At 40.2% G+C, this 24,733-nt stretch overlaps 1 protein-coding gene across 3 annotated transcripts in view; it reads right to left on the bottom strand.

Moving 5' to 3' along the window:
• Nucleotides 1–7,261: 7,261 nt before the first annotated feature.
• Nucleotides 7,262–24,733, bottom strand: part of ZFR (zinc finger RNA binding protein) — a 53,541-nt gene continuing 36,069 nt past the window's right edge. For 2 of the 3 annotated variants that reach the window (XM_054031483.1, XM_054031484.1), the window contains exons 13-20: nt 24,112–24,317; nt 23,707–23,857; nt 21,788–21,929; nt 16,645–16,742; nt 15,727–15,822; nt 10,698–10,809; nt 10,463–10,560; nt 7,262–9,768 (exon numbers count right to left, since the gene is read on the bottom strand). In XM_054031483.1, coding sequence (XP_053887458.1) covers nt 9,589–9,768; nt 10,463–10,560; nt 10,698–10,809; nt 15,727–15,822; nt 16,645–16,742; nt 21,788–21,929; nt 23,707–23,857; nt 24,112–24,317 — 1,083 coding nt within the window. In that variant the 3' untranslated portion in view covers nt 7,262–9,588. Of the gene's footprint in view, nt 9,769–10,462; nt 10,561–10,697; nt 10,810–15,726; nt 15,823–16,644; nt 16,743–21,787; nt 21,930–23,706; nt 23,858–24,111; nt 24,318–24,733 lie in introns of those variants that run through there. The other variant, XM_054031485.1, reaches the window with a different exon arrangement.

The raw sequence follows: 24,733 nt of genomic DNA, 5'->3' as shown, positions 1-24,733 counted from the left end.
CTCAAGCTAGGAATAGTTGTTGACAACCTAGAAGTCCAGTTCCCATTCATGATTTATGGCGAAGTGTTAGCTGAGGTAGTCTGCCATGGTGGTAAGAAGCTGAGATGACTGGTTGTCTAGACACCAATACCAGACTTTTATTGCTTGTTCCGGTTTGTTTGGTCTGTAGACTATATGAAACCATCCCTAGAGACACCGAAGATGTAATCTGGTGTGCTGAACTACAAAAATTCAAGCTGTCATGTGCCCCAGCAGTTGAAGACAATCTCTTACTGGTGTTTGGGAACTGAAATGAATTCCTGGGATGAGAGTCTCTCGGGTGAGAAATCTGTCAGAAGGCAGATAAGCCCCATTTGCCACTACATCCACAAAAATGTCTATAAAATTTAGATGCTGAAGTGGTGTCAAAAACAGACTTCTTGAGATTGAGTTGGAGGCCTACCTAGACTGTGGAATAGAGCCTGTCCCCTGTACTGCCGGTAATACTTTAAGATAAGATCTGCCACAATCAACCAGTTGTCTAGATAAGGGAAAATTATGCCTAGATAATGAAGATGCTCAGGTATGACTGCCATAATCTTTGAAAATACCCTTGGGGCCAAGGATAGGCTGAAAGTGAGTACCTGCTGCTACTGGCAGTGGTTGATGATTGAATACGAATCAAAAAAACGTTTTATGAGAAGGGTGAACTGCCACATGAAAATGAGTCTTGTAGGTCAAGAGTTGCAAAGCAATCTCTGGAGTCTAGAAAGGGAATTATGGCTGCAAGGGTCACCATCTTGAATTTTTGTTGTTTCACATATTTGTGTAGATGTCTGAGGACTACTGTTGGCCTCCATCCTTTTGGGGAACCAGAAAGTATTTGGGAGTAAAATCCCTTTATCTTGTGCTACACCTAAATGTAGAATAGAGGAAAATCTCATATCAAGAATTGATCATGACATAGGTCCCTGAAAAGGAATGGGATGGAACTGAAATGGATGGTGTAAAAAACAGGTACTAACCTTTTGTAGCTGTTGTTCTTCGAGATGTGTTGCTCATGTCCATTCCACATTAAGTGGAATGGACATGAGCAACACATATGCCGTGTGCACCATTGCTGGAGATTTTTCCCTCATTGGTATCAGTCGTGCCAGCTCTAGCGCCTCTGGTGCCACGTGCTTATGTGCCCATATAAAGGGCACTACTGGCTCCACACACTCAGTTCCTTCTTGCTGTCTAACTCCCAAACAGAGGGCTAGAAGGTGGCCTGTGGAATGAACATGAGCAATGCATCTCGAAGAACAAGTTACAGAAATATTAGTAACCTTTTTTTCTTCTTCAAGTGCTTGCTCATGGCCATTCCACGTTAGGTGACTCACAAGCAGTACCCAAGGAGATGAGTTTGGAGTTCATGGACTTGTGGTCTGCAACACAGCTCGCCCGAACATGACAATCTCAAGTCTGTTGGGTGATGGCATAGTGAGAGAAGTACGTACTTACGACCAGGTTGCAGCCCTGCAGATTGGATTGGGACCTGGGCCAGAAACGCTGCTGAAGAGGCCTGGGCTCTTGTGGAATGAGTGGTCAAGATGGCCAGAGGTGGAACGTTCACCTGTTCGTAGGATGCCCAAATGCAGGCAGTTATCCAGGATGAGAGTCTCTAGGCTGAAACCGGGAGGCCTTTCATCCTCACTGCTATTGCCATAAAGAGATGCATGGATCTATGCAACGGTTTAGTTTTCTGATGTAGAAGGCGAGGGCGCACTTAACATCCAATGAGTGAAGCCGCTGCTCTTCCAAATTCTTGTCTGGCTTCAGGAAGAAAACTGGCAGGAAAATGGCTTGGTTGGTATGGAACAGTGAGATCACCTTTGACAGGAAGGCCAGATGGGAGTGTGGCTGAGCCTTGCCGAACACACTATATGGTGGTTCTGACATGTAAGGGCCAGGAGAGAAACAGCAGAGGGCACAATGCTAGCAGCTCAAAGGGAGGGCCTGTGAGTTTCAATAGGACAAGGTTTAAATCCCACAGGGGAATTGGTTTGTGGAACCTGAGGGTAAAACCTCCCTAACCCTTAAGAAAGCAAATTGTCAGGTCATGAGAGAAAACTGACCTATCACTCACAGGTGGGTGGAAGGTTGAAATTGCTGCTAGGTGCACCCTGATAGATGTAATGACCAAGCCTTGCTGTTTTAGCAGGTAATCCAGAACAGATTGAAGGGAAGACTGAGTTGGAGAGACCATATCGAGAAATGCTTCCACTTTGCAAGATAAGTAGCCCTTGTAGATGGTTTCCTACTTCCCAGCAAAATCTGGCGGACTTGTTCCCAAATAGGTTTGCTCCTCCGGTTCAGCCATGGAGTTTCCATGCAATTAGGTAAAAGATGAGGTTTGGGTGGAGTAAATGACTGTGGTCCTGTGAGATCAGGAGCAGGCAGAGTGGGATTGGTGGCGGGAGTGCTACTGATAAGTCTAGCAGGGTGCCAAACCAGGGTGCCAAACCAGTGGTGTAGCCACACTAAGGCTAGAAGAATAATTCTCACATTGTCCCGCTAGATTTTCAGAAGGGCCTTGTAAACCAGAGGTACTGGAGGAAATGCACAGAATAGGAGCTTTGTCCATAAAAGCAGGCAAGCGAAAGGGAGCCTGGGCTGTGCAGCGAGCAAAACTGATGCCATTTCCTGTTACGATTGGTGGCAAAAAGAGAGACAACTCTCCCCCCACAATCTTTGGAAAATTAAATTGGTGACGTCTGGGTGAAGGGACCATTCAGGGTCAGAGGAGAAAGATCTGCTTAAGTGATCTGCCAGAGTGTTCCGGGGTCCTGGAAGATGGGAAGCCTTGAGGTGGATGGAGTTCTTCATGCAGAAATCTCAGACAGATGGCCTCCTGACACAAGATGGAGAAGTGTGCGCCTCCCTGATTTTTGATGTTACACATGGCCGTGGTGTTGTCCATCAGTACTCGCACTACTTTGCCTGTGATCTGGGGGAGAAACACTTGACAAGCTAAGTGGACCACTCTTGAGCTCCCTGATGTTTATGTGGAGGGAGAGCTCATCCTGGGACTGCAGGCCCTGTGTTCTGAAGCAATCAAGGTGGGTTCCCCAGCCTAAGTCTGAAGCATCCGACACCAGGAACACTGACGGCTTGGGAGGAACAAAGGGAATGCCTGCCATTGCTGACAGGACGGTCTTTCCAACCATCCAGGGCGGCGAGGATTGGGGCTGGAACCATAAGCACTGAAGCTAACCACATCTGCAGGGGTCTGAGGTGCAGTCTTGCATGCGGTACCACATAAGTGCATGAGACTATGTGTCCCAGGGGCTTGAGGCAAACCCAGGTTGTTGTGACTGGATGGGCCATGACCTGGATATCAGGTCCAACGTTGTCTGGAATCGAGCCTCTGGAAAGCAGACTCTGACGTGGGTCAAGTCTAGTACTGCAGTGATGAACTATTCTCTGTACTGGAATGAGAGTCTACTTTTGTTTATCAACAGGCCCAGAGCTCTGAAGGTAGTTTGGACCAGGGTGATGTGGTTTCTTTCCTTGAGCGTCTGAGTGGCCCTTGATCAGCCAGTTGTCGAGGTATGGGTAGACTTGGACTCCTTACCTTGTGGAGGAAGACCGCTACCACTGCCATGCATTTTGTAAAGACCCAGGAGGCTGCAGATAGGTCAAAATATGAGGACAGTGACTTAGTAAGGGTCTGGTTTACTATAAACCTGAGGAATCTTCTGTGGCCTTGAAAGACTGAAATGTGAAAATAAGTGTCCTTTTAGTCAAAAGTGCCATATCAATCCCGTGGATCCAGGGAGGGAACGATGGAGGCCAGGGAAACTGTGAAACTTATTTCTTGAGATAACTGTTGTGGCGGTGCAGATCCATGATGGGGCAAAGACCCCCCCCTTGGCTTTTGAGATTAGGAAATAGAGGGACTAAACCTCCTTCTCTCTCAAGCTTTGAGGGCTTTCACAGCTCTCACCCAATAGGAGGGTTTGCACCTCCTGACTTAGGAGTTGTTCATGAGAACAGTCTCTGAAGATGGATGTGGATAGGGGGTGCATGGGAGGGGGGTGGATGAAAACTGAAGTCTGTAACCATCCACCACTGTATTTAGTACCCAGGAGTCTAATGTAATGAGAAACCATGCTGAGTTGAAGTGGGAAAGTTGGTCCAAAAACAATGGGGATGTGTGTGTCAGGCTCCAGAACAGGAACTGGTATAGCGCCCTTGGGCGCACCTTCAAAAGGCCAGCATGGGTCCTCCAGAGTACCTATGCGACCCGCAGGAAGACTGAGTCTTTAAATTTCAACAGGGAGTCCCACAAGTTTTAAATATATCTCCCCAGAAAGAATCACTGGTTTGAGATATAAGAACATATGCAGCTGGAGTCCACCCGTCGAATAAATTTTTTGAACAAACAGATCCAGTTTCTTTGCATTGTTTTGTTTGGCCCTGTCTATCCCTCTCATGGGCCACCACTACAACTAGGGACCCAGGAGGGTGCAAGTACAGGTACTCATACCCTTTGGCTGGTACACATTTCTTTTCAGCCCTCTTCCAATTGGGAAGGAGAGAAGATGGAGTCTGCCACAGGGCACTGACTGGACCCATTACAGCTTTGTTAATGGGTAGAGCCCACCGTAGATGGAGCTGCTGCAGCCAGAATGTCCGTGAGGCTGTGGGATGATTCGTGGAGCTCCTCCACCTCTAGACCCAGGTTAGTCGCAATCCTGTTTAGAAGCTCCTGATGGGCTCTAGAGTCATCTTCCAGCAGCAAGTCACTCGGTCCCGAGACAGCCTCATACGGGGAGGAGGAAGAGGTCTGTACTGGAGAATGAGCTTCTTCCTCTTCTTCAGTCTCAATCATCACCGTGGGGCCCACAGCCTGTGTATCAGTACTGGGTTTGGTACCGGAATCAGGTTCCAGTGCAGAGCAGAGTGGTGTGGGGGCCCACCTCTCGGAAGTAACCAAACATGATTGGTGGGATGACAGACCCAGTACCTGGGGAACCCCCCATGGTTTCCAGATCATCCACTGCATAGGCCACTGGCTAGGTACTGGCAGAGGGGACCTGCACAGGGGTCTGGTGGTATGTAGGATGGGTACTGATGGTGGCCCTTGGGATGGGTGTAGGGCTCCACCTCAGACTCCGACGAAGAGTCCTTCCATGGATGACCACATGGGAGCAGTACTCCTCACTTCTGCTGTTTGACGCCAAGAGTATGGGGACTGGTGCCAGAAATGACCTTGTAGAAGAAAGTAGGGTTGGCTTGCCCCTGGAAGATTCAGTATAGGGTAAGAAAATAAGAACTTGGAATCCCTGCTGGGATGTAGTACTTTTTATCTGCATGCTTGCAAGTTGATGGAGTCTGTCAGATGGTTTATAGCAGGCTCCAGCAAAGCTTCATTGATGGGGATGGCTACCTGTATAGAGGCGGAGGTGTGTAAAATGTCCAGGAGTTTATGATGGGAACCCTGGACTTCCTGTAATGGAATTTGAAGCATATAGGCAATACGTTTCATCAGCTCTTGAAACATCCTAAGTTGATCTGCCATGGAAAGAGGTTAAGGCATGATAGCTTCATCAGATGGTGATGAAATATTAGTGTCACCTCTTTGTCACCCCTTGCTTCCTGCACCTCAAAAGTCTCCTTCTCTGGTTGAGAAGAATGTCCCTATCTATGCTCCAAGTGGGTAGATACTGACCTAAACTGTTGTCGGTAAATGGGCCAAGGATCCCAACAAGGCCACTAGGGCATAGCAGGAGCAGCCTCTACTGATCATACCAAGGGGGTGGAAGCTGAGGTCTGGTATCCTCCATAGTATCAGTACATGTGGGTTAATTATGCCTCCTAGAATATACAGAAGAACCCTATACTAAAATTTGTGAGTCAGAGGAGCTCTCCTCAACATATCCCAGGGGAGGTGATAACTATTCGCCCTGTGTGGTTGAAGTCAGTAAGACTGCCTCAATGACAAATGTGGAGCTGGTGACCTAGCAGACTGCAGTACCACAAGATGACTGGTACCAGGAGGTCTTTAGAGTATCTAAACTCCTGCAATACCGATGGTGTATCAGTGGGAATTTGATGATTTCCTTTGGAGGCCAGTTTCGGTATTGATGGTACAGAGAACCCTGATATGAGAAAGATCAGGTCAAATGCCATTGGTACCGATGCAATACATGATGATGGTATAGCTACCGAAAGGATAACTGAGTCTGATGACACAGCTACTAGCCTAAGTTCGGTTATCTATAGTTGAAGAGGTCCTCAGTACTGAATCCTGTTGCAAGGTATTGCTCTTAGAATATGCTTTAGAAACCTTCATGGTAGCAGAGCCATTCAAATCCTCAGGGACCCTTTGGGACCGGAGATCTCCGGGAACCTTCTTGCGAATGGTGATGAACATTTCATAGTAGAACAGGTGCTCCTACTCTTTTTATTGGTGGTCAAAGGCTTCGATAATACAGCTCTCTAACCTGAAGGTACTGTCACAGAAGCTCTCTCCCCTGAGGCTTTCGGTGAGACACGCCCAGAGGTTGAGGATGACACTTACATACTTGAATCTCCAGAGATGCTCAGTGAGTGTTGTCTTGAGATAGATGAAGCACTAGTCATACTGGAAGCTCTGTGTACAGGGAGGTCCTTGGTACATGGGTCAGAAGCTGATCTTAATGCTTGCTCCACCATTAAAAGTCTAAATTTGACCTTTCTGTTCTTTTGAGATCTGACCTTGAAAGATGAGCAAATCTTGCACTTACTGGGGCTATGGTAATCTCCCACACAAAGGAGCACCAAGGACGCCCATCACTTACTGTGATAGCCTCCCATACCTCTTAAAACCCAGGGATGCTGAAATACATCAGAATAATCAATGGTGGAAGGGTGCTTGCATCCCTGAAATGGAGCAACTATAGGGAAACTACTCAAAGAAGGTAAATATTGCTAAGTAGTTATGCAATATATTATCAATATTATTCAGTTTAACTGATTATTACATTGGATAGTCAAATGCTTAGTATCTATTATCTGTGTGTTTGCAAACCAGTTTTAGGTATTTTTTGTAAATGCATGCATATAAAAAAGATTTACTAGATTAAACAGTTTAATGCAAAAGTATTCTACAAGCTTGTTAAAAATAAAAAACTCAAATTGTCTGATTTTTCCTTCTCTTAATTCTGCACAAGCCAGTAATTTTTGTCAAGTTAAAATAATCCATTGATCATGGATAGGAAAAACAAAACTGCAAATCCACTCTTTACTACAAAAATCATGGTCACAGTTTCATGTTTAATGGGGAAATCACTTCAAGTATACAATATTTCAAACATCCAGAAACTGGTTAAGAGGTATAAGTCAGTGAAACAAAAATGCAGGAAATCCAAAACTTATCTTTGACCTTTTCATCCTAAAGAATAGGGTCACATGACTAAACTGACAGCATCTCTCATTTGGGTAGGAAACTTCCGTAGGGAGTTAAAATGGCCAAATGAACAGCAACTGAAATATAAAACATGAAGCAACTTCCAAAATAATAAACGGCAATGACTGATTGGACACCATGGCAGCAAAACGTCTTCCTTTTTAAAGGCAGAGGATCTTGGGCAACTGCATACTGCTGAACTGAGTGCCAAGGTAGCACAAAGGACGTTAGTGCAATCCTCTTTTGTTAAAAATATTTTTTGAGCACATGCTAGTTACTCTATTTCCCATATGAAATTACTTTTAAGGAATCTTTTTCTGTACTGGGAAAGCTTTCCATTATTTTGTTTGCTGACCACTAATATCTTTGTATTAATTTTTTTAAGTCGCAGTGTTTGATGCTCACAGGATACTGTATATTTAAACTTACGCAAGATCCCCCTCCTATATTAATATTGTATTTACATTCCACAGGCCACTGTGTTAAAATGTTTTCGGAATTTCTCCAGTATATTTTGAAGGACAAGCAAAATAATTAATTACTTAAAAGGTCAAAGATAAGTTTGACCTGATGAATTGGATCAAAAGGCTTTGAAGTAATTTTAAATCAAGAAAACCAGTGTTCTTTGCAATATCTGACATTTTCCTACAGTCATTTGTAAAATAGTTATAGGAATGTTATCATAGTCAATATTAAACCCACGTATTTTTTCAGGTCTTCAGCTAAGCATAGTGCACACCAAACAGAAAGAGTGAAACTTCAGTTTCCAGTGTATAATGAATGTTAAAGTCATTTAATAAACTTTAGTTTTTATTTGCGTATTTCACTGTTGCGTATCCCACTGTAGTGCTGTGACAACAAATCACATCTGTGTACTGGAGCATACATCAACAGTATGATGTAATTTTACTTACACCATTGCTATAATATTTAGCTTTTGAAGAAGACATAAGCATACACTATGGCCACACCAAATAATTTTCTGGGTTTTTTTCTTTGATAACCTTCACTTTGTCAGCAATACTTTATCCACTTTAGTTTTAGTTTTCAAATTACTGAAAAAAAAAAAAAAATCACAGAAAAATAGCTATACAGGAATAGCTACTAGGAGTTACCTCACAGGCACTGATATGGCAAACATCTATTTTAAGGGCTAATGAAATGGCATTAGTATCACATTGACAAAGCTGTTTGAAAACAACTGCCAACTTTGTCCAAATGGGAAAATGCCCTCTTTTACTAGCATCTTAAGAAAAAAAAAATTCAGAAAGTTATTTTTTTGGCCTTGCTATGTCACAAAGTCAGTCATACAAAGACCTATGCATTAAACCTAAAATGATAGTTTTAAAAGCCCTTCTATTAAAACAAAAATGTCATGCATTTTTGATCAATTATGCAGCTGCTTTAAAACTGTTGCAAGACCATACTGTATATATTAGCTTTTATACTGCTAATGCACAACTAACAGCAAACTTGATTAGATTAACACAAATCTGTCTTAATTACACCGTTATATCACACTAAAGAGACAAAATGCCACAAGATTGGCAGAAACATTTAATTCTGAGCACTCAAACGGCAGGATAATTGTGTGTTGTAACCCTTCACATTTAGGAAAAAAACCGAAATCCTGCAGTCTCACTTTACAAAAAAAAGTTCTGCTGTAAAATATTAAGTGGGAGGGAAACTATATACCATCTATAACACAGAGTAACTTATACAACTAGTGTCAAAGGCAAACAAAACTTCTAAATAAAATATCAAAATACTCATAGCTACTGAAGCACAAACGCTGCATTAAATAGAGTCAGGATTTAAGACAATGCACTAGTGACTAGTTAATAAAAAGGACAAAAAAATAGGGAAGTTACTACAGTTAGTAACCTATGTCTAAATAAAAAAAATAATGGGGGGGGGGGGAAATTAAGCTAATATTTTTTTAAATCAGAGCACAATTTCCATTTGTGGTATCTTTACATCCATAATTTGTCTGATACTGCACATCCATTAAAAGTTTAGAACTTCACAGAAGAGTTAAGTCCTCTTTCTGCAAAATTGATCTTCCATCTGTTTTTTGGATGTTTTAAAACAGACATTATTATGAATAAAAAAGAGTCAGGCAACAAATGGACTCCTATTATCACTTCCTGTCTTAACACTGATGACAGACATTTTTAAAAGTTATCGTAATCTTTTTTGTCTTTTTTCCCCTCTGCTTCAAACCCATCGACCCCATCACTGTCTCTTCTCCTTTTACGATTGTTATGAATGTTGAAACGTTGATTCATCTGTGGCAATGGATCCATTCCTAGAACTTTGTGTATTTGACGGAATGCAAGGAGTCTCAGTGCAAACTGGTAACAGAGGGAGGAGGGGGGAAACAAAACAAAAACCTTTTATCAGAAACAAATGTTAAACCTAAATATGACAGTGGAGGCAGTTAACATTTTCTTCATAAACCAAATTAAAAAAAACAATCAAAGCTTACGCAAATTTATCTACAGTAATCCTTTTCAATCCAATATAGTTTTAAGTTTAAACAGGTACAGTCATTTAGATTGATAAAATACAGACAAGTGTGAAGAACTTTGCAAGTACAAAAGGATGGAACTGCAGTAATCCTTTTCCTAATCTTGGCAGTAGCAACAGCTAATCTTAGGTCCACATCTTAGTTTATGACAAAGTACCCTTTGTGCCATAAAGCTGATCTAAAACTGCACCAAACGTACAGTTGGAATACTTCCCCTACAAGGGAACCCTTGTCGGGCATAAAGCCATCATAAAGGCTATCCTTATTTAGGAGCTAGTTTGATTCCTAGTGTAAGTGCCCTCAGGATTTATTGCCTGTTTCTAATAGGTAGACTGAGCATTATGTGAGAACACCTGAGTACTCAGCCCTTAAACTGAGCATATATCTGTGCATTTATTCAAACTTTTGTTACATTCGTCAATCCCCCCCCCCAGTTTTACTACTGAAGGAGAACGATCTTCAATATTTCAGCATACCACCACCACCACACTTGGCTATTTTATTATAATGTTGATTACCTGTGCACTCGAAGTAATATCCTCTCGTTGCTGGTCTGTCATTAAAGCAAGTGTATCATAAGGATCTTTTTCACAAGGATCCAAAAGGCCAGGACCACCTATAACAATACGGCTAGTTACCATTACTAGAGTCCACATATACTGATTATATATAGCAACTATAATATACATTTTAGCTGAGCTTATAAATACCCTTGACAAAATCTAAAATTTGTATCAAACAAGTGCAACCTGCCTTTAAGGATTATTCCTGAAGATATACACTCAAAAACTCTCCTCAATGCATCCCCAGGGCTTTGTGGTCCAGAAGCACTGCTGATCGCTTTCTCTACTAGTAACTCCATAGCCTAAAATCAAGAATAGAAAGAGAGACTATTTTATTAGGCTGCTTTAAAAAAAGAAACCATCACAATTCAACTCAGATCTTCTGGTATACACAGCTTAATACGTTACACAAAGAATATTGTGTCCAGTTGAAAAGTAAGGAAAAGTTAGACTAACAGATTTTTAGACAGCTGAATAGTGATACAAAATTAGCCTAAGAGCAATAACCCCTATATTTAGGTTGTTTAACACTTCCCATTATAAGATTCTTATGACCTTTTTTGAGATGCTCTAACACCTCCATTGTTTGCAGTTGGCCTTTGAAATTCAGCAGGGAGAACATCCTAGGGTTAGAAAAGTACCTTTTCTTTGACCCATGAAATTCTGTTCAGGCTTAGCTAAGATATAAATGAAAAAAAATCACAATTTTCCTTCTGTCACATCTGTTAGCAGCATGCCAAAAAACAGTCCCCCGAACACAAACATTCTAATCCAAGTCTGGCCTACATCACTGCCAAAGCAGCACCAGTAATACAGACTGCACTGGGAATCCCAGGAGTGGGCACACTCTTCAGGGAGATTGGGTAGGGAATGGGTTGGGGGTGGAGAGAGCACAATCTGAGCCTGGTTCCTCCTCCCCTTCCTGTACTGAGATGGGAGGGTGAGAGAAGAGAAAGGGAGAATAAGCGTGTGCGCACTGGGCCAGACTTCCCTTGATCAACCCCTTCCATCCTGAGGGATAATTTCCTATGCTCAAATTGTTAGTCCTGTGGGTCAAGCTGTGTGGAACAACTGAAGGTTTAGCATTCAAACCCTACACCAGGTGATGCATGATAGTGGGGATGATACAGCTGCACATGAAATAATTTACCTTTTTTTCTTTTAAAAGACTAGGAAATCCCATAACCTCCCTCCCCCTGCCTCCCCTGGCCAAAAAAATCTCCACCCATTAAAAGAGGATTATTTATTTTACTAAGAAGCGACAAAGAGTCCTGTGGCACCTTATAGACTAACAGACGTATTGGAGCATAAGGTTTCTTGGGTGAATACCCACTTTGTCAGATGCATGTAGTGAAAATTTCCAGACCATGCGTCTGACGAAGTGGGTATTCATCCACGAAAGCTTATGCTCCAATACGTCTGTTAGTCTATAAGGTGCCACAGGACTCTGTCGCTTTTTACAGCTCCAGACTAACATGGCTACCCCTGTTATTTTACTAAGTTGAGCATTAGAAAATAAGGCATTTGGGTTGCCTGTGCGGCCGTAATTCTGCAGCTTTGTTTACATTCATTCTGATAGTATGTGATCAGGTAATTAAAGACTGTTTTCCAGAGAATCCCGGCTTCATTGAGTGCACAAGATGCACAGCAAGCAGGGAATGAAGCACAGTCAAGTAATGAATTAGTCTGTAAGAACCTTGCTTCATTTGTTCTAGCAGTTGGATAGTGTGTAGAAACCAAGACAGGGGACTGCAAGAAGAGAAAGGATGATCTTGTGGTTAAGGCAGGTGAATGACATACAGGAGAATCCAATTCTATCCCTGCTTCTGCCACGGTCTTTCAATATAATGCTGAACAAATTACTTAAACCAACATTTTGCTACTAATTGTGTATTCCTCATTCCTGCTCTGCTCAACTTGAGATACCTGGGGCCTGATATGCAGAGCACTCACAGCTACAACAGAAGTCAATGGGAGCTGTGAATATTCAGCAGCTCTAGCAATAAGACAGTATGGTCTGAAAGAATGAGGACAGGGTTGGGAATCAGGAGTGTGTGTTCAAATCCTAGGTTTGCCACTGATTCACTATGTGGCCTCAGGCAAATCTTTGTGTCTCAGTTTCCCTACCTGTAAAATGGATGCCTCCCGTCTTGCAGTATAGAAAAATTCATTAATGTTTGTGAGGCACTCACCTACTAAGGTGATGAGTGCCCTAGAAAAGACTATGAGGAAATAATTCTGAATTCACTGGCGGCTTTGGATGGCATCTGGTAAACAAGGGAGAGAGGGCCACTAACTGAACGGGGAGTACAAAAATATCAAACAGCTGCCTCATTCTCTGAGCACTGTCCATCCTATGAACCAAATCAGGTAGGAATAACGAGGAAAAAAAAACAGTGTATGATCATTCAATAAATAATGCATCATAATGCAATGGGGTAGAATTTGCAATGCATAAGTAACCTAAATACTGGCATTTCCTAATTTTTGAAAAAAGAACGAGGAGTACTTGTGGCACCTTACAGACTAAAACTTATTTGGGCATAAGTTTTCGTGGGCTAAAACCCACTTCATCGGATGCATGCAGTGGAAAATAAGAGTAGGAACACACACACACACACGCACAAAAATTGGTGTTGCCATACCAACTCTATTGAGACTAATCAATTAAGGTGGACTATTATCAGCAGGAGAAAAAAAAAACTTTTGTAGTGATAATCAGGATGGCCCATTTCAAACCATTGACAAGAAGGTGTGAGTAACGGTAGGGGAAAAATTAGCATGGGGAAATAGTTTTTACTTTGTGTAATGACCCATCCACTTCCAGTTTTTATTCAAGCCTAATTTAATGGTGTCCAGTTTGCAAATTAATTCCAGTTCGGCAGTTTTTTGTTGGAGTCTGTTTTTAAGTTTTTTTGTTGAAGAATTGTGACTTTTAGGTCTGTAATTGAGTGACCAGGGAGGTTGAAGTGTTCTCCGACTGGTTTTTCAATGTTATAATTCTTGACGTCTGATTTGTGTCCATTTATTCTTTTGCGTACTGTCTGGTGTGGCCAATATACATGGCAGAGGGGCACCGCTGGCACATGATGGCATATATCACATTGGTAGATGCGCAGGAGAACGAGCCTCTGAGGGTGGGCTGATGTGATTAGGTCCTATGATGGTGTCCCTTGAATAGATATATGGAGAGAGTTGGCAATGGGCTTTGTTGCAAGGATAGGTTCCTGGATTAGTGTGTGGTTGCTGGTGAGTATTTGCTTCAGGTTGGGAGGCTGTCTGTAAGCGATCCCTCACTCTCACAGATCTTGGGAGACAGGCCAGTCCTTGCTTACAGACAGCCCCGCAACCTGAAGCAAATACTCACCAGCAACCACACACACCACAACAAAAACACCCATTTTTTCCATGTTCTCTGTGTATATATACACATCTTCCTACTGTATTTTCCGCTGCATGCATCCGATGAAGTGGGTTTTAGCCCACGAAAGCTTACGCCCAAATAAATTTGTTAGTCTCTAAGGTGCCACAAGTACTCCTTGTTCTTTTTGCTGATACAGACTAACACGGCTACCACTCTGAAACCTAATTTTTGAGTGTTTGATGTTTTGCAACCTAAAATGTTTTGCTGTAGTATTTTTCTCCTGTATGCAATGCATTATATAACTTCTTCTGTAGAAAAAGAGAACTTGTATCTAAATTCCTCGGGGCCTCTAGGAAGTGTGTATTAATGAAGAGCGTAGTAGTAAACTTCCTCCTCCCTCTGGCTCATCACCCCATTTTAAATAGTTAAAGCCTCACTTTTATTTTCCTAGAAGAGGGAGTTTGAACCATAAATAATGAAACTCAATACCTTTTTTTCTTTCTGCAGAAATTTGTAACTTTACATTGAGGACTAAAGAAACTATGAAGCTGATTCTATGCCTGCTCGGGCTCCTATATCGCACACAGATGCAGCTGGCACATAGGGCCAACACAAGTTGCACACGCAAGTTCCAGTTTAAGGGGTGTGTTTCGGGGGCACAGTCATAGTACCTATCACTATGGTGACACTGCAGCCCAGAGGGCAGCCCGAGGAAAACAGTCTTAAGTCAGAGCAGCCTCCAACTTCTACTGGGGACTGTACCAGCCTCTCAGCAGTCTGGAATGCTGGTGGTTTACGGAGGGCACCTTTGCCCTCTCTCCCCTTGAGCTATGCTGTGTGTGCTGGCTCTTTCAAGAGATGCAGCACAGAATCTGGTGCTGTGTTTAGTTTGCTCAAGTATTATTTTAAAGCCAAATAAGCCTTAATGAAAAAATGTAACTATTATACACTATTTTCAGTTAAGCAGAAGTGAATTGGTAAATTCTTTTATAGCCCTCCTTCTACCTTAGAACTCACTTCTGGTCCAAACCCAAACTAACAATGAAGTGGCTTGGACTATTTCCAACACGCTCCCTGTCAAAGATGGATCATCATATATCAGTACTCTGGTACGATATCTGGCAGCAGCAACAGATATTAAGGGCTTGTCTATACTTACGCGCTGGTTCGGTGGCAGGCAATCGAACTTCTGGGTTCGATTTATCGCGTCTTGTCTGGACGCGATAAATCGAACCCAGAAGTGCTCCCCGTCGACTCCAGTAATCCTGCTCGGCGCAAGGAGTACGTGGAGTCGACTGGGGAGCCTGCCTGCCACGTCTGGACCGCGGTAAGTTCGAACTAAGGTACGTCGACTTCAGCTACATTATTCACGTAGCTGAAGTTGCGTACCTTAGTTTGAATTGGGAGGGTTAGTGTAGACCAGGCCTAAGGAGAATGGTAACAGAAGGGGTCCTCAGCAAGTAACTTTTACACAAAGTTTGTTCTGCAATGGTTATCCAGATACATTTGACAAATTATTTCAAACAAGTCTCAGGAAAGGCCAAGCAATTCAGAGTAAACTGAGATGAAAAATAATCATTCCTAACTTCTATACAAACTCTTAGAAGAAGAGAAAAAAAGTACTGAATTCTTTGGTAAAGATCTAGCCTCAGAAATCACAGGATACCAGAAGTCTGGGTTCTTTTTAAAGATTTAAAAGAAACTGTCTGCTGAGGGGGGGAAAAAAAACACCAACCAAAAAACTGATTCTTGACATATGGCTTTATTTAAAAAAAAGTTGCACCAGCATTTTCTGACACTGAATTTGTAGCAACATGCTGCTGCCTTAAAGTGCATGCAAAAGAGGATTACTCACCCAGCTTGGGAAGTCAGACCAAGTTGGAACTCTCTGACAGAGGTCACGAAGAATACGTATGATAATCACACAGGACTGCAGACCATTAGCTCTAGCCTTGAGAGCAATACAAAATCAAGTTAATTAATCCCAGCACCTACAGAAAACAGGCCACAGGTTGAAAAGCTAAAACACCACTGTTCAATGGAAGCTCAGATATAGAATAGAAACAAGTCACTAAAACTGTGTTCATGAGCTGCCATTTACAGCAGTATTTTGTGCCAGGGTTAGTAAACTTAAGGTGGTAGAAGTCAAAGTGCACAGGTTATACAAGAGTAATATTTCTTGATCCCCTGTACACTTTGACCTATATTCATCTGTAACAATACATATAATATCATATCTTTCTATATTAGAAATAAAAAGAATAAAGATCTAAAAAGTATGTATAGAGACTGAAAGGTCAAGGGAATCTGTTTGGTTTCTTTGTTGTGCCTTTGCCAGAGTGCAAAGTCACTAAACCAAACAGTTATTTCTCACCTTTCATTCCCTACACTTAATGCACTTCAAGAAATAGGGAAAAAAAGTCTTAAATCTAAACACAAAGCTTTAAACACATATTCCATTATTTAAAGCAAAGTTACTCTGCAGCCTTATGGAACATATTACAAATACACACAGCATATGATCACCCAAAGCGAGTCAAGCTTTCAACATCGCCTTCTCAATGATCAGAAAAAGAGTTTATGTCAGATCAGCAATAACTGCATAAAGCAGTTCTTCCATACTGAGCTTTCTATGATAACATTTTTCTGTTCATTTAATTTAAAGTATTATTACCATGGGCAACCTTGAGTTTTTTCACAGTTAAACATTTATATTGCAACTGAACTAATCTCTCATAAGGCTACAAGAAGAAAGTAAAATGATGTTCCGAACCTGGAACCACTTAGCGTGGCGTAGAGCAGCCAGAGCGTCAAGGCATTTTTGCCTGTCCAAGACGTCCGGTGGGTCTTTCACCATACCCGAGGTTACATCTAAAATGGATTGAATTGGCAAAATGCAGTGAGGAATGGGTGTTTGACCAGGTAAGCAAGACACTTCCTTAAAGTAGCTTCAATGTCACACGTGCCATTTAGAGTTTAACCCCCATCCAACATATCAATAAAATCCCTTTAATTGGGATTAGAATATAACCCAGTATAAAGATTAAGAGCATAATACAATTTAGCCCTCAATCTCATTTTTTAATGGACTGCAGATTATGCAGTAGTCTGCAGTTATTCATACAAACTAACTCTGTAAAAATAGATTTCCCCTAAAATTAAATATTGAAGGAAGGATGGTTGGACACAGTGCACCAGCACAGAGAACACAGACAGAAGGAACACAAAAATCCACTTTAATGGAGTAGAATTTACAACAAACTGAGTTTGCTGAACTTAAATGGTCTCATGTTACTCTGGACCTACTTCTAATAAAAAAGGGACAAGTATAACAAATAAGCTCTGGAAGCACACAGAATCTGGTGATATCATCATTAAAATTTAAATTATAGTGCAAATTATTTTGCTTTAATATGACAAAGTATGTGAAATACTCTCTAGAATTCCAATCAGTTTAATTACTTTCCACTATAATTTCTATAGCTTTTGCATCTCCACGGTGTGCATGTGCACACCTTCCAATTTCATCTAAGAAATATTAACGAACAGCTGAAAAAGGCATATCTTGGTTAAGTCTAAGCAGGAGAAAGAAGAAAGAAGAGTAGTAGAAGCAGTATCAGAATGTTTGGAAGATAAAAGAAACAATAGATCTTGTACATTTAAGTGTTCAAGAAACGGGGTTTTGATCGTTATGACTACCTAATAAGTGACCAAAAGATACAATAAGCTTTTTCAAATTGGTTGTCCCAACAAAACAGGCAACACTGAGTGATTCCAAAAGGTAGTTTCTAGCTGGCTAATGGTGTACCAATGATGTAACTCAATTATTAGTTTTATAACGCCCTTAGCTTATTATATATGAAAATGGCCTTCATGATGAGTAACAAAATATGTTGATATGGCAGAGGATGACTAATTAAACAACACTCCATTTGGCTCATTCAGAAGAGTGGCAATATATTAAAAGCAGTCTGGTGTTGGAAAATGTGACATGAGCAAGTTAGAGTACCAAACAAAAAAAGTGAGGACATTCACTATAACACTCATGAAGCATACTGACTTGAAAAAGATTTAAGGGAAAACTTTAAGGCAGCTGCCAACATATAAAATGAAGGAAAAAAAGTCAATAGGCTATTAGGATGTACCCACAGTTAAAAAGCATATAAATCAAAAAGGATAATATAACTCTCCAATATAATTACTAAAAATTAAATCTAGAATACTGTTTGGATTTGGTTTCCTTTTCATTGGAAAATTTATTTTGCTCTGCACCAGGTGAAATATAAGAAGCCACAATGATTCCACATTAAGAATTTTTGTTGGGGAAAAAGTAGATACTAATGTTGAGTATATTTGTGAGATTGTATTTGATAAGGTGAAATGAGGAGCCATTTACACTGATGAAGGGGTCAAAGAGTAAGTGAAGACATTAAAAGTAAAATTATTTCAGTCAAGAATAGTAAACCTACAGAAAAAAGCTGTCAAGTAAGACAATCTAAGAAAGGAGCATAATGTGAGTATTAGAGACAATGAATACATTTAGAGTAAACCCATTGTAGAAAACCAAGGGGAGGTTGAGAAATTAACTCAAACTGGGGGGGGGGAGGGGTGTCAAGTGGCCTGTGTGTGTCAGTCAATTATCTACATTCTTATAACACGAATGTGCAATTAGGTGACACTGTGCAATCTTTCAGCATAATAATATACTATATAACTTGAAACTGCAATTACTCAGTTTCTAGCACTGAAACACTTTGGAAAATAATTCTATTATGAAATATTTACATTTTAATGCACAGTAGACAATCTTACTTTATGCTGGAAACATGGATCTGAAATATGCCATGTGCCATTAATAATGGAGACTGCATGAATAACCTTGAAACTTAAAGCTATTGTGAAAGTCAGAAGATGCCAAGGCACCTATTGCAACTGAGAATAAATTTTGGCTGAAAATATATTTGAGAAACTCTTGTAAAATGTCATTGTGGATTTTTGCACCTGTTTTACGTTTCAAGTGGATTAACCCCTTAAAGACTATAGTAATTAGACTCCTAACCTGCCACCCTGTTAACCTAAAACAAAAGCTATGTTAATTTACAAAAACAAGTACAAATTCTTACCCTATGTAACTGTATTTTATAAATAACCTAAACATAAGGGGTTAATCTTTGGTTAGAAGACATGCTGTGTCCACACTATTTCCTCATTAAAAGTTAACAGGTATATCAATTTCAGTAAATTCCACTATGTGAAATACATGTTACCCAGTCAACTATTTCAAAACTAGTGTGAACACTGCTTAATTCTAGAAGAGAGACAAAAGACAAAAAGAAAAAACACAAAGTAACAGTAAATGCTAGGACTATGCAACCAAAGCCTATCCTTTATGCAGTATGGCAGGTGTGACACTGAGCTTTAGAAAACCTTGGTCAAAAATCCTTCCGATGTCTTGGCAGCAACCCCTGACAGGATTCAACTCCCTCTGCTAGAAGGCTTTGGACCGGGACTGATAAACTAAGGATTAAAAAAAAAAAAAAAAAACCACCAACAAAAAAAACAAACAAAAACCCACACACACACACACAATATACTTTGTTTGCTGAGAGAAAGATTCTACAGCAAGGGTTAGAGCATTTAGAACTTATCAGATTCCAAGTCAATTCAGGGAAATGCTGGATAACTGTCAAATGCACAATAATGTATGGCACAATTGCCGTGCGGTTAACAGTTTTATTTTTAAAATAATTCATTTTCTTTTTTATCCTTTTGTCATTTAATGGGATTATTATCACACACTAAATATGATTTTACTTCACATGCAAGTCACAGTCTCATCTTTAATCAAACTGTTTCTTCCGGCAAAGCCTTCGTTATCACCTAAACTAGCTCCCACAAAGCCAGCAAAAGACTTTAAACCATTTTAAGACACAGAGCATTAGGAGCTGCAGTAAAAGAAAAAACACACATTGTTATTCTGCAGCAAATAAGCAGCAATCTTCATAATAAGACCTGGTTTATTGCAATAATCTGCAGTTCAATATTCTGCATTTTCTTCTAGTTTCACGAGTGAACTTTTCCGCACATCCATTTTACACTGCTCAGTGTCTTGAAGTGAAATCGATTTACCCTGTTTGATTTTGCTTCCCTAAAGGCAATACCATCAACTCAGCAGGTGACTCAAACTCAGAATGACAATTCTAGCTCAAGTCTGGGTCAGACAAAAATATAGTTTTGTTTCCTTTGGGGCATAAAGTATCAATGAACTGAAAAACACCTGTGATTTATCTTTTTACATTTATTATAGGATAAAATTCTAATGGCCACAAACCAATTTTACTGTAGTTTAGAACTTCAGTGTGGACTAATTGTAGTTTTCCACAGTACATTAAGGAATAAAGATAATGGTTAAAATTAATCTAATTTCATAGCATCTATAATCAAACCTATAACGGCGACTGCTTTTTCTTTTCTTTTTTTTTTTTTTTAAACCAATTGTTAACAAGGTGAAATGCTTTGCATGATTCAGTCCAGGTGAACCGAGTATCACATTTCTGGCATAATTTCAATTGCCAAAAATGGAGACGAAAATGGCTGGGTTTGATGTAATAATATTTGTACAAAGCATGTATAGTTGGAGATATACACACAGTTCATTAATTGTGTACAGCACATTACTAAAGATCAAAAATAAAAGTCATCCAATCCAGAGAACACATATTCCAGCTTTGTTTTCTGGCGTAGGAAGCAGCTCTGACAACAAAGCTTGATTATAATTCTCTAATTTCAAAAATATCTAACATAAGGAAAAGCCTCAAATATTTTAAAGGATAGATAAAACTGCTGAGACAAAATAAAAGAATTAATTCTAGGATTTTAATTAAATAACTATATATGTATATACACACGCACACATATACATACACACACTTTTTTTCCCAACCTGCATCATGAAAAAGTGTTAATACAGACAAATTGCCTGCTTGTAGGTTCATATTCAACAACAGACCCTGGTTTGTTATGATCTCTTTGACTACGAAAGCACAGGATGAAAGGAAACAAAGTTAATTTTATCTGACCCACAGAACAATAGAACCAACCTATTGCAGACATTAATCATGCTTGTTGGCTAAAAAGCTTTTGGAGCTTTGAAAGTGTTACAGAACAGACCCTAAAGCAACACTGCTGGCACCAGTGGGATTGCACATTCACAAATATAAATCGGTTTTAAGAGCGCCAACCAACTTCTACTTTAACTCAGTGACCAAACCATTTCTTATTACTGTACTACTCTGTGTATGCTATTTGGGTAAAATACTCAGATCTTAATACCAGGAGCCTGTATATTTAAAAAAGCACTCCAGTCCAAAGACCAACCTCAGACAGCTGGAAAAATTCACATCTTCTTTCAGAAAAGCTACAAGCACTATGAACATCAAAATAACGTGTATATTATAAGCAGCAATGCCATTTTAAAGATGTAAGTGGTGGCAAGACAGATCCAGTTTCAAAACCAGAATGTAAAGATATAAAGATTTAGTTTTCTAATATGCTGCAAAATCTCTGAGGGCAGGCTTGTAACCAACTTGCTGTAAAACATTTAGTTTTCCAAATAACTGAATTTTGTAAGGGGAGGGAGGAGAAAAGAGACACAATTTAGTAACTTTTCCAGAAAGCTGAGGCTGGACATTAAGTTAAGGGGAAGATGATAATTTTTTGATCTAAATAAATGCATCATATAAGCCTTGAATTTTAATGATCTCTAGCAAGACTGGTTGTTGAATAAGTAGGGTTTCAATCAAATACGTATATTATGCCAGCATGTTGCCTTCCAGGACTTAATGTCATCTTAAACAGACTAGATAAATATACAAAAACCGGTAATATAGAGGTAACATCTTTAACAACTTTCCAACCTCCATCCCTCATGTTCTCCTCCCGAATGATCGGTGATGTCAATGTGATAGTAACTTGCATTTTGGGTTCCACACATGAATTCAAAATTATGGCTGCTTCTGGTACTGCACACTTTATTTCATACTTCTCAGGACTTATTACCTGAATAATGAAAAAAATCGGAAGCAATTGCACGTTTAGCACTTACAAAAAAGAGGGGGTGGAAGGGGGACACGTTCATTCTCAGAGGGTCACAGAACTACAATATAAGAATGGTGTCTGCTCAATACATAATTATGATTTTAATCATGCAGTTTAAAAAAAAAAATGCCATGCAGTTTTATCAGGAACTGTAACTAAAAACATGTAGCAGTTGCCCCAAAAGCATTTTTAAAAGATACCACACTGAGGAAATTCATGCACAAAATATATTAAAATAAGGGGTCAGATTCTCAGCAATTTTTAAGTTAAAAAAAACAGTCTTAAACCCGGTTTAACTAATCAATGGAGGATTCCCCTGTTTTGGAGAAATCTTTAGATGACGCAGAGCTGAAGTAGTGATTCCTATGCCACAACCCCTTCGAGTGCAGGTAAACTGCTATATTTACTTTATTAATGGTTGCTGGAGTGGCCCCCGGGGGCAGCTAACAGACCACGCAATAACTTAAAGAGTAGCCATGAGGCTAGTCTAAGTTATTCCTTATGATCAGAATTACTGGCTTCTAATGACACAAGGAAAACCTGTCAACACTGTCCTCCCCTCCTCCACAAGCTGCACAGGGAAATGGCTGGTTTCGAGGACCTGGCCCAAGGTTTGCATATTTTGCTTACAACAACAAAAGCAAACAAAAAATTCAGTGAAAGCTAGTTATTTCTCAATTCATCCACTGTGCCAGCATATTGTCTTGCAATATTATCCTCTGTCAAGTAACATCAGAACAGAGGACAACATTGCAAACCTTCTATGATTCCATAACATACGTAGGCTTTTGGAGTAGATGAGAGATAAGATCATAGTTCTAAGTATGAATTTTTCATTATTCGGGGATTTATGGCAGATGTTTTACTTCACATTCAGTGCTATGTATGTGTGTGCAATCTTAGAGTGAGTAATGAGGTAGGTGCCGTTCATAAGCCGAATATTTTTGGTAAAAAAGTGACGCATCAACGAGCAGGGGTCAGCTTATAAACGGGTCTACACCAAAATTTGATGATTTAAAAAACTATGTAATCATTGAATTGAATATCTAATACATTGTCATTTTGTTTACCTGGAGCGTTCACTGGCATGCCATTTCCCGTAGCTCCCATTGGCTGGGAACGGCAAATCGTGGGCACTGGGAGCGGAGGGGCTCCGTGCCTGTGAACGCCCCAGGTAAACAAAATGTCCAGGCTAATGCTAGCGGCTTACCTTAACGGGCCAGGAGCCAAAGTTTGCCAACCCCTGAAATATAGGGTCGGCTTATGAAAGGGTCATACAGTTTTTGCTATTTTTACCTAGTCATCTTGGGGGGGCATAGTAACGGATAACTGTATTGCTATTTATAATCTCCATTCAAGTAAACCACCTACGACTGTTACCATGTACGTATATTACTTCCGTCTTTGGCACTGATGGTAGTTTAGGCAAAAGAGGATTCTTACACCAACCTCTGTCTCCACATATAAAAGGACAGAGAGATTACTACATCTATGAACTGGCACTACCTGTGAGGAGCAGAACAAACATTTCCATGCTCTTGTGAAATGGATCCCGCTTCTTGCTTACCCATACAATGGGTTGAAAAGACTTTTCATGGGCACTGAATTCAGATACAAATACTGGGAAAATGCTACACAACTTTTAATGTCCCTGCTAGGGAACAGTCAGCCCTACAAATAATTTGACTCCAGAAAACGTTCTTTATGGCATCTTCTCAAAAATCCAAATCCAACTTACTGCAAGTTGTTTGGGAAGACTTTCTGCAATACGACTGAGTAATGCCTTTGAAGGCTTCTCAGCACACAGCAAAACAAGGTTGACATTTCGGTCTCCACGGAGAAGTAAGCCTTTAGCCAAAACTCCTACCCGTAAAACTCCTTTCAAAGCTCTGTGGGGAAGTGAAGTTATAGTTACAAGACGTGCTTCAAATCATATCAATCATTCATAAACAACTTTGAAGATTAAAAAAACAGATAAAGTAAAACACAGCGCTCCACATACTCAGATACCATCGTGATGCATGCAGTCAGAACCTAGAGAGAACAGAATCTGAGGCAGCACTAAAGATGATATAGGGGGAGAAACATGGGATGACTTTTTCCACCTCAGCACAAAATTTTTTTAAACTGCAGACAGACATACCTGTCTTTACTGCCATCTTTCTTATCATCTCCCTCTTTGCCCTTAGTTTTTTCATTGTCAGTCATGTTGTCAGACACAAGTTTCAGAGCACGCTCAGTGATGGAAACTATTTTTTGGACTGCCTGAAGTTCCTCCTCAGTTGGATAAATGGCTGCATGTTTGGTCATCACATAACGGTCATCAGATGAGTCTGGACGACGCAGAGGCTACATTGAGAAAAATTTTATGGTAACTTTACTTGAATTTTTAAAATACAAGTTCTAGCAAGAAAACTTAATTAAAAACAAAACCAGTAAGAGGGCTGAGTGACAGCATCATAATCACATATAAAACCTGGCAATTTAAAAGTAACAAAAACTAAAAGCTAAGGACACAGTAATTTTAAGACTACTCAAGTAAACATGCATGCAGATGCTCCCTGACTTACGCAAGCGTCCCGTTCCAGAACACCTTCCATAAGTCAAATTTTGCATAAGCTAGGAATGTAAACCTGACAATTACACAAAAAAAAAAACCACCAAAAAAACCAACCCACAAACACACACTGCTTACGGAACTTTTTCCGTAAGTGCGGGTTTGCGTAACCTGGGGAGCGTCTGTATAACCAAATATAAGAAAGGTT

This window comes from Malaclemys terrapin, chromosome 6, assembly GCF_027887155.1.
Source record: "Malaclemys terrapin pileata isolate rMalTer1 chromosome 6, rMalTer1.hap1, whole genome shotgun sequence".
NCBI lineage: Eukaryota > Metazoa > Chordata > Testudines > Emydidae > Malaclemys > Malaclemys terrapin.
This window is presented reverse-complemented; position numbering and strand designations above follow the sequence as displayed.